This window comes from Nerophis lumbriciformis, linkage group LG29 (genome assembly GCF_033978685.3).
Source record: "Nerophis lumbriciformis linkage group LG29, RoL_Nlum_v2.1, whole genome shotgun sequence".
In the NCBI taxonomy this organism is placed as follows: Eukaryota; Metazoa; Chordata; class Actinopteri; order Syngnathiformes; family Syngnathidae; genus Nerophis; species Nerophis lumbriciformis.
The window spans coordinates 3,810,530-3,827,441 of NC_084576.2; the positions used below are offsets into that span (position 1 = coordinate 3,810,530).

The 16,912-nt window shown below is 41.9% G+C and overlaps 1 protein-coding gene across 2 annotated transcripts in view; it reads right to left on the bottom strand.

Moving 5' to 3' along the window:
* rcor1 (REST corepressor 1) overlaps nucleotides 1-16,912 on the bottom strand; it is a 74,049-nt gene that overhangs the window by 7,672 nt on the left and 49,465 nt on the right. For both annotated transcript variants that reach the window (XM_061925195.2, XM_061925194.2), the window contains 2 exons: nucleotides 11,184-11,336; nucleotides 11,010-11,087 (listed from right to left, as the gene is read on the bottom strand). In XM_061925195.2, the coding sequence (XP_061781179.1) occupies nucleotides 11,010-11,087; nucleotides 11,184-11,336 (231 nt within the window). The remainder of the gene's footprint in view (nucleotides 1-11,009; nucleotides 11,088-11,183; nucleotides 11,337-16,912) is intronic.

The following is a 16,912-nucleotide window of genomic DNA, read 5'->3' on the forward strand; positions in this document are numbered from 1 at the left end:
TATATATAGATAAAAGAAATACTTGAATTTCAGTGTTCATTTATTTACACGTATACACACACGTAACACTCATCTACTCATTGTTGTACTTGAAAGTGCAATGCTTTGCAGCCGGAAGCACAGCCTTTGAAGGAGCATAGGTGTGGGCAGCATCTGTGAAATTTAATTTGCAGGAAAGGAGTGAGTTAATGGTTGAATTGTCCATCCTTGTTCTATTCTCTGTCACTATTTGTCTAACCATGCTGAACACCCTCTCTGATGATGCATTGCTGTGTGGCACGCACAAAAGTGCTTTCATCAAATGCACTAGAGTCTGGTATCTTCCATCTCTCCCTAGCATGGCCCAAAACCGGTCAATCATTGCTTCCTGAGGAAGATCTTCACTGCCAAGCAATGTTCCCTCTAATTGTTCATGTGTCTGAGCAAACACAAAAACTCCCTGAGCATTCCGTGGAACACATGTGAGCAACATCACACGTGGCAATACCAGCAGCACACCTGTCTCAACCCAATCTTTTATTATAACACTCAAATGAGAGGAGTCATTTTCATGAGATTATTTTGTAATATTACGGATTTGGCCCACTTGTAATGAAAATAAAATAAATATTGTTTTTCATAAGCTATGGATTAGTGTTGTACAATATGTCTGGGTGGAGGTCCTGCTTTGGAAATCATTTGTACCCCTTTCAGAGATCACATTTAGTTGCCCTTAAACATCCTCATGTTGCACAAGGAAATGTAAGCATAGGATGAGTGTGCATTCCTGTAACTTTCTCTAGTAACAGCATTCCATGATTAATATCAATAAATTAACATTAATAATAAATGACAGTAGAATAAGCACACGTATGACTGAGGAGTCATAGTGTAACTTTTTGTGGTGTTTGAGTTGTCCGACTTTTTGTGTGGCCATAAACGCACCAGTGGCTTAGTGGTATGCGTGTTGGTGACAGATGACAAGTTGGTTTTGGCCTGCTTTGTACGGCAGAAAATGACTAGTTTTTCGAGATAGAAGTTTTTTACTCATGTTTTTGGTGTGGTTGTAGCCGAATACAAACAGTTTTGCTCAATAAAGTGATCGATTTAATTCCTGTCCTCGAAGCATCTCGATAGACGTTACAATAATTGAACGGTGTTGACGAACGTTAGGGCCGCTTGTTGTCACTGTCACTCAGAGTTGCATTGCAAAATTACACAGAATAAATGTGTTTATTTTGTTTAGAATTCAGATGGGTTTGATTTGGTGCGCGGCATATATTTGCTGTGCGCACAGGACGCTTGAGCAGTGCGCACAGCAAATATACGCACAGAAGCTTAGAGGTGACAGAGCTTTCGCCGTTGCTGCTCCCAAGCTCTGGAACGACCTACCCCTGAGTGTTAGACAAGCCTCCTCTCTTCCTGTTTTTAAATCTCTCTTAAAAACATACTTTTATTCCATGGCTTTTAACACTGAGTGATATCCATCCTGCAATGGCGCCCCATAATACACCTGCTGTGATCCTGTTTTTATGTTTTTATGTTTTTTATTAATTCTATTTTAATTATTTATTTTTTATCGTGTTCTGTTTGTGTTGTGTTGTGTTTGCTCGGTACTCGTTTTATCTTTTAACCTGCTCATTGTACAGCACTTTGGCTACCCCTGTGGTAAATTTTAAATGTGCTTTATAAATAAAGTTGATTTGATTTGATTTGCGCAATTGCGCAGGCGCACACCTTAGAGGGAACGTTGTGCCAAGCACTTGGTACTCCACTACTTCTCCCTGGAGGCTATCCAGGTCCGATCGCAGCTGCGGCTTGGGACTTACAAGCGTATTTCCTCATCTTACTCGTCGTCATGGCTGTATCTTCCTCGTTCTTCTGCTTCGTCTCCTTGTTGTGTGCGCAGTTGTGCACTCTCTAAAAGCCGTAGATGTTATAGCGTGATTGGGCAGGCACACTGTTTATATCGTGGGAAAGCGGACGTGAAAACAGGCTGTCCTCACTCAGGTCCGCATGGAGCTGGAGGGGGCGTGGCCTCCAGCTCCGGCTGAAAATCGGGAGATTTTCAGGAGAATATTTGTCCCGGGAGGTTTTCGGGAGAGGCGCTGAATTTCGGGAGTCTCCCGGAAAATTCGTGAGGGTTGGCAAGTATGCTGCTACAGTTAGTGATCAAAGCAGCAGGAATAACACTGCTAATAGTACTGCTAGTGGTACTATTAATAGTACTGCTACAATTACTGATCAAAGTACCAGTCATAACACTGCTAATAGTATTGCTATTAGTACTACTACAATTAGTGAGCAAAGTACCAGTCATAACATTCCTAATAGTATTGCTAATAATACTGCTACAGTTAGTGATCAAAGTAGCAGGTATAACACCGCTAATAGTACTGCTAATCCGTATTTTCCGCACTATAAGCCGCCCCGGGTTATTAGCCGCACCTTCAATGAATGGCATATTTCAAAACTTTGTCCACCTATAAGCCGCCCCGGGTTATAAGCCGCGCCTACGCTGCGCTAAAGGAATGTCAAAAAAACAGTCAGATAGGTCAGTCAAACTTTAATAATATATTACAAACCAGCGTTCTAACAACTCTGTTCACCCCCAAAATGTAATGTGCAAATGTGCAATCACAAAAATAGTACCGTATTTTCCGCACTATTAGCCGCACCTAAAAACCACAAATTTACTCAAAAGCTGACAGTGCGGCTTTTAACCCGGTGCGCTTTCTATATGGATTAATATTACGATTCATTTTCATAAAGTTTCGATCTCGCAACTTCGGTAAACAGCCGCCATCTTTTTTCCCGGTAGAACAGGAAGCGCTTCTTCTTCTACGCAAGCAACCGCCAAGGTAAGCACCCGCCCCCATAGAACAGGAAGCGCTTCTTCTTCTACTGTAAGCAACCACCCGCCCGCGTAGAAGAAGAAAAAGGGCGCGGATATACCGTACGTTTCATTTCCTTTGTGTGTTTACATCTGTAAAGACCACAAAATGGCTCCTACTAAGCGTCAGGGATCCGGTTCATGAAAAGACGCAATCTCTCCATCCGCACACGGATTACTATTTCACAGCAACTGATATTCCTGTGAACCGCACTGTGGATACAACGGGAGCACGTACGGTGAATATTCGCACCACAGGGAATGAGAAGTCATCCTTCACTGTGGTTCTAGCTTGCCATGCTAATGGCCAGAAACTTCCACCCATGGTGATATTCAAAAGGAAGACCTTGCCAAAAGAGACCTTTCCAGCCGGCGTCATCATAAAAGCTAACTCGAAGGGATGGATGAAGAAAAGATGAGCGAGTGGTTAAGGTAAGTTTAAGTTTACGCGAAGAGGCCGGGTGGCTTTTTTCACGCAGCTCTGTCCATGTTGATATACGTATGTTTGTGATTGCACATTTGCGTACATTTTGGGAGTGAACAGAGTTGTTAGAACGCTGGTTTTTAATATATTATTAAAGTTTGACTGACCTCTCTGACTGTTTTTTTGACATTCCTTTAGCGCAGTTAGATGCGGCTTACAACACCGGGCGGCTTATAGGTGGACAAAGTTTTGAAATATGCCGTTCATTGAAGGCGCGGCTTTTAACCCAGGGCGCCTTATGGTGCGGAAAATACGGTAACACTCAAATTAGTGCAGAGCAATAGTAACATCAATAACTCAACGTTGCTCGAACGTTAATGTCACACAACACACAAAATAAAGATTTAAAGCTCACTTTCTGAAATTATTCCTCATCCATAAATCCCTTGAATTCTTCTTCAGTGTCTGAATTAAAAAGTTGGGCGAATACGGCATCCAAAATGGCCGGCTCCGTCTCATCGAAGTCATCAGAGTCAATGTCGCTGTTGTTGTCCAGCAGTTCCGTGAATCCTGCCTTCCGGAAAGCTCGGACCACAGTTGAGACCGGTATATCCGCCCAGGCATTTACAATCCACTGGCAGATGTTGGCGTATGTCGTCCGGCGCTGTCTCCCTGTCTTAGTGGCGCAGGTCATCTTGTTGCTTCCTCTACCTACGCACCTTTGATTCATTTATGTTCAATTCTCTCGCTGCTGCTCTATTTCCGTGTTCTACTGCGTGACTTATTGCCTTGAGTTTGAATTCTGCGTTGTACGCGTGTCTCTTAATAGGAGCCATTTTGTGGTCTTTACAGATGTAAACACACAAATGAAATGAAACGCAATATCCGGGGGCTTCTTCTTCTACGGGGGAGGGTGGTTGCTTACAGTAGAAGAAGAAGCGCTTCCTCTTCTATGGGGGCGGGTGCTTACCTTGGCGGTTGCTTACCATAGAAGAAGAAGCGCTTCCTCTTCTACGGGGAAAAAAGATGGCGGCTGTTTACCGTAGTTGCGAGACCTAAACTTTATGAAAATGAATATTAATATTAACCCATATATAAGGCGCACCGGGTTATAAGCCGCACTGTCAGCTTTTGAGAAAATTTGTGGTTTTTAGGCGCGGCTTATAGTGCGGAAAATACGGTACTGATACTGTTACTGATCAAAGTACCAGTCATAACACTGCTAATGGTACTGCTAGTGGTACTACTAATAGTACTGCTAATAGTAGTGCTACAATTACTGATCAAAGTACCAGTCATAACATTGCTAGTAGTACTGCTAATAGTACTGCTAAAATTACTGATCAAAGTACCAGTCATAACACTGCTAATAGTATTGCTAATAATACTGCTACAGTTAGTGATCAAAGTAGCAGGAATAACACCGTTAATAGTACTGCTAATAGCACTGCTACAGTTACTGATCAAAGTACCAGTCATAACACTGCTAATAGTACTGCTAGTGGAACTACTAATAGTACTGCTACAATTACTGATCAAAGTACCAGTCAAAACAATGCTAATAGTACTGCTAATAGTACCGCTGCGATTACTGATCAAAGTACCAGTCATAACACTGCTAATAGTACTGTTAATAGTACTGCTACAATTAGTGATCAAAGTAGCAGTCATAACACTGCTAATAGTATTGCTAATAATACTGCTACAGTTAGTGATCAAAGTAGCAGGAATAACACCGTTAATAGTACTACTACGGTAATAGTACTGCTACAATTACTGATCAAAGCACCAGTCAAAATAATGCTAATAGTACTGCTAATAGTTCCGCTACGATTACTGATCAAAGTACCTGTCATAACACTGCTAATAGTACTGCTAGTAGTACTGCTGATAGTACTGCTACAATTACTGATCAAAGTACCAGTCATAACACTGCTAATAGTACTGCTAGTACTACTGCTACACATACTGATCAAAGTAGCAGTCATAACACTGCTAATAGTATTGCTAATATTACTGCTACAATTACTGATCAAAGTACACTATATTGCCAAAAGAATTTGGCCACCTGCCTTGACTCACATATGAACTTGAAATGCCATCCCATTCCTAACCCATAGGGTTCAATATGATGCCGGTCCACCTTTTGCAGCTATTAGAGCTTCAACTCTTCTGGGAAGGCTGTCCACAAGGTTATGGGGGGTGTTTATAGGAATTTTTGACCATTCTTCCATAAGCTCATTGGTGAGGTCACACTGATGTTGGTGGAGAAGGCCTGGCTCTCAGTCTCCGTTCTAATTCATCCCAAATGTGTTCTATCGGGTTCAGGTCAGGACTCTGTGCAGGCCAGTCAAGTTCATCCACACCAGACTCAGTCATCCATGTCTTTACTGACCTTGCTTTGTGCACTGGTGCACAGTCATGTTGGAAGAGGAAGGGGCCCGCTCCAAACTGTTCCCACAAGGTTGGGAGCATGGAATTGTCCAAAATGTTTTGGTATCCTGGAGCATTCAAAGTTATTTTCACTAGAACTAAGGGGCCAAGCCCAACTCCTGAAAAACAATCCCACACCATAATTCCTCCACAACCCATTTTCACACTCGGCACAATGCAGTCCGAAATATACCGTTCTCCTGGCAACCTCCAAACCCAAACTCATCCATTCGATTGCCAAATGGAAAAGCGTGATTCATCAGAACGCGTTTCCACTGCTCTAGAGTCCAGTGGCAACGTGCTTTACACCACTGCATCTCACGCTTTGCATTGGACTTGATGCTGAGATGCAGCTGCTCGGCCATGGAAACCCATTCCATGAAGATCTCTGCGTACTGTACGTGGGCTAATTGGAAGATCACATGAAGTTTGGAGCTCTGTAGCAACTGACTGTGCAGAAAGTCGGCGACCTTTTTGCACTATGCGCTTCAGCAACCGCTGACCCCTCTGTCAGTTTACGTGGCCTACCACTTTGTGGCTGAGTTGCTGTTGTTCCCAAACTCTTCCATTTTCTTATAATAAAGCCAACAGTTGACTTTGGAGCGAGGAAATTTCACAACTGGATTTGTAGCACAGGTGGCATCCTATGACAGTTCCACGCTGGAAATCACTGAGCTCCTGAGAGCGGCTCATTCTTTCACAAATGTTTGTAGAAACAGTCTCCATGCCTAAGTGCTTGATTTTATACACTTGTGGCTGGGCCAAGTGAATAGGACACCTGATTCTGATCATTTGGATGGGTGGCCAAATACTTTTGGCAATATAGTGTAGCAGTCATAACACTGCTAATAGTACTGCTGACAGTACTGCTACAGTTAGTGTTTAAGGTACCAGTCATAACACTGCTAATAGTACTGCTACAGTTAATTATCAAAGCATCAGTAATAACACTGCTAATTGTACTGCTACAGTTAGTGATCAAAGTACCAGTCATAACACTGCGAATAGTACTGCAACAATTAGTGATCAAAGTACCAGTCAAAACAATGCTAATAGTACTGCTACAGTTAGTGATCAAAGTACCAGTCATAACACTACTAATAGTACTGCTACAGTTAGTGATCAAAGTACCAGTCATAACACTGCTAATAGTACTGCTATAGTTGGTGATCAAAGTAACAGTCATAACACTGCTATTAGTACTGTTACAGTTAGTGATCAAAGTACCAGTCATAACACGGCTAATAGTACTGCAACAGTTAGTGATCAAAGTACCAATCATAACACGGCTAATAGTACTGCAACAGTTAGTGATCAAAGTACCAGTCATAACACTGCTAATAGTATTGCTTAAAATAGTGCTAAATGTACTGCTCAAAATCCTGCTAATAGTACTGGTCATAGCACTGATCAAAGTACAGGTCATAACAATGCGGGTAGTACTGCTAATTGTACTGTGAAAAGTAGTGAAGTATTTATATAACGCTTATTAACTAGTCATTAACTAGTCATGGATCTAACACTGACATTACCAGTCATTAACTAGTCATGGATCCAAACACTGACATTACCAGTCATTAACTAGTCATGGATCCAAACATTGACATCATCAGTCATTTACTAGTCATGGATCCACACACTGACAATACCAGTCATTAACTAGTCATGGATCCAAACACTGACATCATCAGTCATTAACTAGTCATGGATCCAAACACTGACATTACCAGTCATTAACTAGTCATGGATCCAAACACTGACATCACCAGTCATTAACTAGTAATGGATCCAAACACTGACATCACCAGTCATTCACTAGTCATAGGATGCCACACTGACATTACCAGTCATTAGCTAGTGATGGATCCAAACACTGACATCAACAGTCATGAACTAGTGATGGATTCAAACACTGACATCACCAGTCATTCACTAGTCATGGATCCAAACACTGACATTACCAGTCAAAATCTAGTCATTCACTAGGTCATGCATTCAAACACTGACATTACCAGTCATTAACTAGTCATGGATCCAAACACTGACATTACCGGTCATTAACCGGTCATGGATCCAAACACTGACATCATCAGTCATTAACTAGTAATGGATCCAAACACTGACATTACCAGTCATTAACTAGTCATGGATCCAAACACTGACATCACCAGTCATTAACTAGTAATGGATCCAAACACTGACATTACCAGTCATTAACTAGTCATGGATCCAAACACTGACATTACCAGTCATGAACTAGTGATGGATTCAAACACTGACATCACCAGTCATTCACTAGTCATGGATCCAAACACTGACATTACCAGTCAATAACTAGTCATTCACTAGTCATGCATTCAAACACTGACATTACCAGTCATTAACTAGTCATGGATCCAAACACTGACATTACCGGCCATTAACCGGTCATGGATCCAAACACTGACATCACCAGTCATTAACTAGTGATGGATCCAAACACTGACATCAACAGTCATGAACTATTCATGGATCCAAACAGACATTACCAGTCATTAATTAGCCATTCACTAGTCATGGATCCAAACACTGACATTACCAGTCATTAGCTGGTGATAGATCCAAACACTGACATCACCAGTCATGAACTAGTGATGGATTCAAACACTGACATCACCAGTCATTCACTAGTCATGGATCCAAACACTGACATTACCAGTCAATAACTAGTCATTCACTAGTCATGCATTCAAACACTGTCATTACCAGTCATTAACTAGTCATGGATCCAAACACTGACATTACCGGTCATTAACTAGTCATGGATCCAAACACTGACATTACCAGTCATTAACTAGTCATTCACTAGTCATGGATCCAAACACTGACATTACCAGTCATTAGCTAGTGATGAATCCAAACACTGACATCACCAGTCATTCACTAGTCATGCATTCAAACACTGACATTACCAGTCATTAACTAGTCATGGATCCAAACACTGACATTACCGGCCATTAACCGGTCATGGATCCAAACACTGACATCACCAGTCATTAACTAGTGATGGATCCAAACACTGACATCAACAGTCATGAACTATTCATGGATCCAAACAGACATTACCAGTCATTAATTAGCCATTCACTAGTCATGGATCCAAACACTGACATTACCAGTCATTAGCTAGTGATGGATCCAAACACTGACATCACCAGTCATGAACTAGTGATGGATTCAAACACTGACATCACCAGTCATTCACTAGTCATGGATCCAAACACTGACATTACCAGTCAATAACTAGTCATTCACTAGTCATGCATTCAAACACTGTCATTGCCAGTCATTAACTAGTCATGGATCCAAACACTGACATTACCGGTCATTAACTAGTCATGGATCCAAACACTGACATTACCAGTCATTAACTAGTCATTCACTAGTCATGGATCCAAACACTGACATTACCAGTCATTAGCTAGTGATGAATCCAAACACTGACATCACCAGTCATTCACTAGTCATGGATCCAAACACTGACATTACCAGTCAATAACTAGTCCTTCACTAGTCATGCATTCAAACACTGACATTACCAGTCATTAACTAGTCATGGATCCAAACACTGACATTACCGGTCATTAACCGGTCATGGATCCAAACACTGACATCACCAGTCATTAACTAGTGATGGATCCAAACACTGACATCAACAGTCATGAACTATTCATGGATCCAAACAGACATTACCAGTCATTAATTAGCCATTAACTAGTGATGGATCCAAACACTGACATCACCAGTCATGAACTAGTGATGGATCCAAGCACTGACATCACCAGTCATTAACTAGTAATGGATTCAAACACTGACATTACCAGTCATTAACTAGTCATTCACTAGTCATGGATCCAAACACTGACATCACCATTTATGAATTAGTCATGGATCCAAACACTGACATCACCAGTCAAGAACTAGTCATGGATCCAAACACTGACATCACCAGTCATTAACCAGTCATGGATCCAAACACTGACATCACCAGTCATGAACTCGTCATGGATTCAAACACTGACATCAACAGTTATGAACTAGTGATGGATCCAAACACTGACATCACCAGTCATGAACTGGTCATGGATCCAAACACTGACATCATCAGTCATTAACTGGTCATGGATCCAAACACTGACATCACCAGTCATGAACTAGTCATGGATTCAAACACTCATATCACCAGTCATTAACTAGTGATGGATCCAAACAGTGACATCACCAGTCAATAATTGGTCATGGATCCAAACACTGACATCACCAGTCATGAACTAATGATGGACCCAAACACTGACATCACCAGTCATTAACTAGTGATGGCTCCAAACACTGACATCACCAGTTATGAATTAGTCATGAATCCAAACACTGACATCACCAGTCATTAACCAGTCATGGATCCAAACACTGACATCACATGAACTCGTCATGGATTCAAACACTGACATCACCAGTCATGAACTAGTGATGGATCCAAACACTGACATCACCAGTCATGGATCCAAACACTGACATCACCTGTCATGAACTCGTCATGGATTCAAACACTGACATCACCAGTCATGAACTAGTGATGGATCCAAACACTGACATCACCAGTCATGAACTAGTCATGGATCCAAACACTGACATCATCAGTCATTAACTGGTCATGGATCCAAACACTGACACCACCAGTCATTAACTGGTCATGGATCCAAACACTGACATCACCAGTCATTAAGTAGTCATTAGTCCTCCTGAATGCAGCTGAGATAGGCTCCAGCACCCCCCACGACCCCGAAAGGGACAAGCGGTAGAAAATGGATGGATGGATAGTCCAAACACTGACATCACCAGTCATGAACTAGTCATGGATCCAAACACTGACATCATCAGTCATTAACTGGTCATGGATCCAAACACTGACACCACCAGTCATTAACTGGTCATGGATCCAAACACTGACATCACCAGTCATTAAGTAGTCATTAGTCCTCCTGAATGCAGCTTAGATAGGCTCCAGCACCCCCCACGACCCCGAAAGGGACAAGCGGTAGAAAATGGATGGATGGATAGTCCAAACACTGACATCACCAGTCATGAACTAGTGATGGATCTAAACACTGACATCACCAGTCATGAACTAGTCATGGATCCAAACACTAGTCAGTTCACTAGTCAATGAGTGCTCTTATGGTTAAAGAATGTAAAGATGATGGGTAATAGAGTAGTCATGTGATGTGCTGTTGCCATGGTTACCTCAGCTTGTCTGAACTCATCCACTCCACAGTCCAGCTTCTCCTTCAGAATACTGTTGGCCTGTTTCATGCTCTGAACCTGACACACACACATATATATGGTAAGTCTCTCGCACACACAAATACTGTATATGGTAAGTCTCACATACACAGACACACGCAGACAGACAGGTACCTGTCTCTTGACAGCCATGAGCTGAGCATCAAGGTGTCGCAGGACGCCATGAGCACACGTGGAAGAGGACAGTGAAGCTACGTCATCCTGCTTCAGAAACATTCCTCTGGGTGGACGCTTCTTGGCCCTGTGGGACGCTCTGACGCCTGCTGACTGACACACACACACACACACACACACACACACTTTACACTAAACAAAAAAATGTTGACAAAATGATGTTTGAGGAGTCTTGTGTGAATTTGCAGTCTAAACAGGAAGTGGAACAGACTGTGGATGTAAACAGGAAGTGGAACAGACTACGAATGTAAACAGGAAGTGGAACAGACTACGAATGTAAACAGGAAGTGGAACAGACTACGAATGTAAACAGGAAGTGGAACAGACTACAAGACGTAAACAGAACGTGACAAAGTATACCCAAATAATTACCGTATTTTCCGGACCATAGGGCGCACCGGACTATAAAGCGCACTGCCGATGAATGGTCTATTTTTTTTCTTTTTTAATATATAAGGCCCACCGGATTATAGGATTAAAGGAGTCATCTTTTTTTTTTTTCTAAATTGAAAACATTTCCTTGTGGTCTACATAACATGTAATGGTGGTTATTTGGTCAAAATGTTGCATAGATGATCATCTTAAAGTCGCTTTCCGTTTTGTGGGCGGTCTTATTTACGTGGCTCACCTTCATCTTTGTTGTAACTGTGTAGCGTGCAAGGACGGAAGTGGAAGAAGTGTCAAAGGATGGAGCTAACTGGTTTAATGACATTCGGACTACTTAAATCAATAACAGAGCAGCATGTCTTCATCCAGAAACTACACCGGAAATGTGTCCCGTGAAAAACCGTCCGACCGGAACTCTCTAATAACTAAAGTTCCTTGGGTGAATAATATAAACTCACTACACAGGTATGTTTTAGCACTTTCATGGCAAGTTTACTGACAGATATAAGTAAGAACTTTACACTACTTTTTATTAGAAATGGCAACAGCGGAAGATGAATGTCCCATAACAAGAACAGAGAAAAAAGAAGAAGCGTTTTGACTACGGTGTCTCCACGGACTACAAAAGCGGAAGCGCACAATTTTTCAGGATTCATGCAGATCCCAAATTCAGATCAGCAGGTACCAGAAGGTAAGAAAAGTTGCTTTTGCATAATATTGCGAAACAAAACGCCAGATAATATGTCTTACCTTATACACACACCATAATAATACTTGTAAGTTTAATGCGCCGACAATCCATCAAGCGGTGCGGCTTCATAGCTTACCAAAGTCGTACTAAAACATTTTGATAGATTTTTGAGTGCCGTGTTTAATGTTCTATATTTTCAATAGAACATATAAAATGTTGGTGTTGTTCACTTGAGTCATATTGCCATCATAGTGCAGTCTACACGTATCTCTTATGTTTGACTGCCATCTACTGGTCACACTTATCATTACACCATGTACCAAATAAAATTGCTTTGAGGTCAGTAAGCAAAACCAGAATTATTCCGTACATTAGGTGCACCGGGTTATAAGGCGCACTGTCGAGTTTTGAGGGAAAAAAAGGATTTTATGTGCGCCTTATAGTCCGGAAAATACGGTAAAGACTTTTCCTTCCTTACTTCAGAATCCAACACAAAGAACATTCTACTGTAGCAATGTACGTTGTATGTACATTGACATGTTGCCACATGAGGGTGCGCGATATTCTGATGCAATATGAGGGTGTGCATAACATGCTGCAACATGGGGGTGTGCATCATCGTGCTGCAACATGAGGGTGTGCATAACATGCTGCAACATGGGGGTGTGCATTAACATTTGCCACATGTGGGTAGTATTATTGGGCTGCAATATGAGGGTGTGCATTAGCATGTTGCCACATGGGGGGGGCATCATCGTGATGCAACATGAGTGTGTGTTGCAATATAAGGGCGTGCATTAACATGTTGCCACATGAGGGTGTGCATCATCGTGCTGCAACATGAGGGTGTGCATAACATGCTGCAACATGGGGGTGTGCATTAACATTTGCCACATGTGGGTGTGTATTATTGGGCTGCAATATGAGGGTGTGCATAAACATGTTGCCACATGGGGGGGGGGCATCATGGTGATGCAACATGAGTGTGTGCTGCAATATAAGGGTGTGCATTAACATGTTGCCACATGAGGGTGAGCATTATTGTGCTGCAATATTAGGGTGTGCATTAACGTGTTGCCACATGAGGGTGTACATCATCGTAATGCAACGTGAGTGTGTGAATTATTGAGCTGCAATATGAGAGTGTACATTAACATGTTGCCACATGAGGGTGTGCATCATTGTGATACCACATGAGGGTGTGCTTTAAAATATATGCATCATGACTATGTGCATTATCGTGCTGCAACATGAGGGTGTGCATTAACATGCTGTAACATGGGTGGGTGCATTAACATTTGCCACATGGGGGTGTTTAATACTGTGCTGCAATATGAGGCTGTGCATTAACATTTGCCACATGAGGGTGTTAAACACCCTCATGTGGCAAATGAACACAGTATTAATACTGTGCTGCAATATGAGGGTGTGCACCATTGTGATGCAACATGAGTGTGTGCATTGTTGAGCTGCAATATGAGAGTGTGCATTAACATGTTGCCACATGAGGGTGTGCATCATTGTGATGCAACATGAGGGTGTGCATTATCGTGCTAAAACATGAGGGTGTGCATTAACATGCTGCAACATGGGGTGTGCATTAAGATTTGCCACATGAGGGTGTGTAATACTGTGCTGCAATATGAGGGTGTGCATTAACATGTTGCCACATGAAGGGTGTGCATCATCATGATGCAACATGAGTGTGTGCATTATTGAGCTGCAATTTGAGTGTACATTAACATGTTGCCACATGAAGGGTGTGCATCATCATGATGCAACATGAGTGTGTGCATTATTGAGCTGCAATTTGAGTGTGCATTAACATGTTGCCACATGTGGGTGTGCATCATCGTATATGCAACACGAGGGTGTGCATTATCATGCTGTAACATGTGGGTGTGCATTATCATGCTGTAGCATGAGGGTGTGCATTATCATGCTGTAACATGAGGGTGTGCATCAACATGCTGCAACATGGGGTGTGCATTAACATTTGCCACATGAGGGTGGGCAATACTGTGCTGCAATATGAGGGTGTGCATTATTGAGCTGCAATTTGAGTGTGCATTAACATGTTGCCACATGAGGGTGTGCATCATCGTATATGCAACACGAGGGTGTGCATTATCATGCTGTAACATGTGGGTGTGCATCCACATGCTGCAACATGGGGGTGTGCATTTACATTTGCCACATGAGGGTGTGCAATACTGTGCTGCAATATGAGGGTGTGCATTAACATCTTGCCACATTAGGGTGTGCATCATCGTGATGCAAAATGAGTGTGCATTAACATGTTGCAACATGAGGGTGTGCATCATCATGATGCGCTATGAGAGAGTGCATTAACATGTTGCCACATGAAAGTGTGCATCATCGTGATGCAACATGAGTGTGTGCATTATTGAGCTGCAAAATGAGGGTGTGCATTAACATGTTGCAGCATGAAGGTGTGCATCATCGTGATGCGATATGAGTGTGCATTAACATGTTACAACTTGAGGGTGTGCATCATCGTAATGCAATATGAGAGTGTGCATCATCATGATGCAACATGAGTGTGTGCATTATTGAGCTGCAATATCAGAGTTTGCATTAACCTGCATCATGTTGTCATTCACCTAACCTGCATCATGTAGTCATTAGGGATGATGCTCGAAACCGATTTTCCTGGTTTTTCGATAAGAAAAAAACCGAGTCCTCGGACTCGAATCCCTTTTTGAGAACCAGTACCCGTTATCGAGACCACTATAGTAAAGAAAAAGAGTTGGTTCTTTATTCGAATCCCTGGGAAGGAATCCCGTCCCGATCAGAAATGCTCCGTGGGACATCACAAGAAATGATGTCACGTAGCTCAGTCATTAGGCGCAGATAGCGAAAGCAGGAAAAACAATGGACCGGAAAAAGCGCTCCAAGGTGTAATAAAGTTCAAAACAAAAAGGTATAATCCAATGAATAACTTTACTGAGAGATTTGAGCAGGGTACAAACACATGACGGAAACATAGCAACCAGGCTAGCAACGCACCTCCTTTACGGCAGCTGTCGCAACGTTCTTAAAGCCACCGCAGCACATATATGACATCTCCCTTTTTTAACTTTTGTTTTTCTAATCCTTGTAAACAAAACAAAATCACACTGTATATGTGTTGTCTGTCTAATTATAAATAATGCAGACGAGGCGTGTTGGCTGAGTTCTTGATGTTTACTTTCACAGCGTGCTCATAACCTCATTCTTAGCCGACATGCAACAACACTTTTCGGGGCTACCGCGCATGCTCGTCACTCCCTTTGCATGCTGGGTAGTGTAGTTGTTATATTCCCTAGCTCATAACATCACATCTTTTACCCCTATAAAGAAATAATGTTAACTCAATAAAGTGTATTTCTTTTTTTAGCTTTAACTTTTCATTTTTTAGCATTGTAACCATATTTGCAAACAACTTTAGTCTTCATAGAATTTTCTTTCAATAAAGAAATAAAGTGCAAAAATGTCAAAGCATCATAACAAACAGTTATGTCAAATAGCAGCAGAAGTGCACTTTTTGGAGAGCTGTATTATTTTCAGTTTTGTGCCCAAAGGACTGATTTCATTTAACACTATATTATTATTTATACACCTATTGTGATCACAGAGACAGTTTGTTTGTGTGTTACTGTATATACAGGTAAAAGCCAGTAAATTAGAATATTTTGAAAAACTTGATTTATTTCAGTAATTGCATTCAAAAGGTGTAACTTGTACATTATATTTATTCATTGCACACAGACTGATGCATTCAAATGTTTATTTCATTTAATTTTGATGATTTGAAGTGGCAACAAATGAAAATCCAAAATTCCGTGTGTCACAAAATTAGAATATTACTTAAGGCTAATACAAAAAAGGGATTTTTAGAAATGTTGGCCAACTGAAAAGTATGAAAATGAAAAATATGAGCATGTACAATACTCAATACTTGGTTGGAGCTCCTTTTGCCTCAATTACTGCGTTAATGCGGCGTGGCATGGAGTCGATGAGTTTCTGGCACTGCTCAGGTGTTATGAGAGCTCAGGTTGCTCTGATAGTGGCCTTCAACTCTTCTGCGTTTTGGGGTCTGGCATTCTGCATCTTCCTTTTCACAATACCCCACAGATTTTCTATGGGGCTAAGGTCAGGGGAGTTGGCGGGCCAATTTAGAACAGAAATACCATGGTCCGTAAACCAGGCACGGGTAGATTTTGCGCTGTGTGCAGGCGCCAAGTCCTGTTGGAACTTGAAATCTCCATCTCCATAGAGCAGGTCAGCAGCAGGAAGCATGAAGTGCTCTAAAACTTGCTGGTAGACGGCTGCGTTGACCCTGGATCTCAGGAAACAGAGTGGACCGACACCAGCAGATGACATGGCAACCCTAACCATCACTGATGGTGGAAACTTTACACTAGACTTCAGGCAACGTGGATCCTGTGCCTCTCCTGTCTTCCTCCAGACTCTGGGACCTCGATTTCCAAAGGAAATGCAAAATTTGCATGGTTGGGTGATGGTTTGGGGTGCCATGTCATCTGCTGGTGTCGGTCCACTCTGTTTCCTGAGATCCAGGGTCAACGCA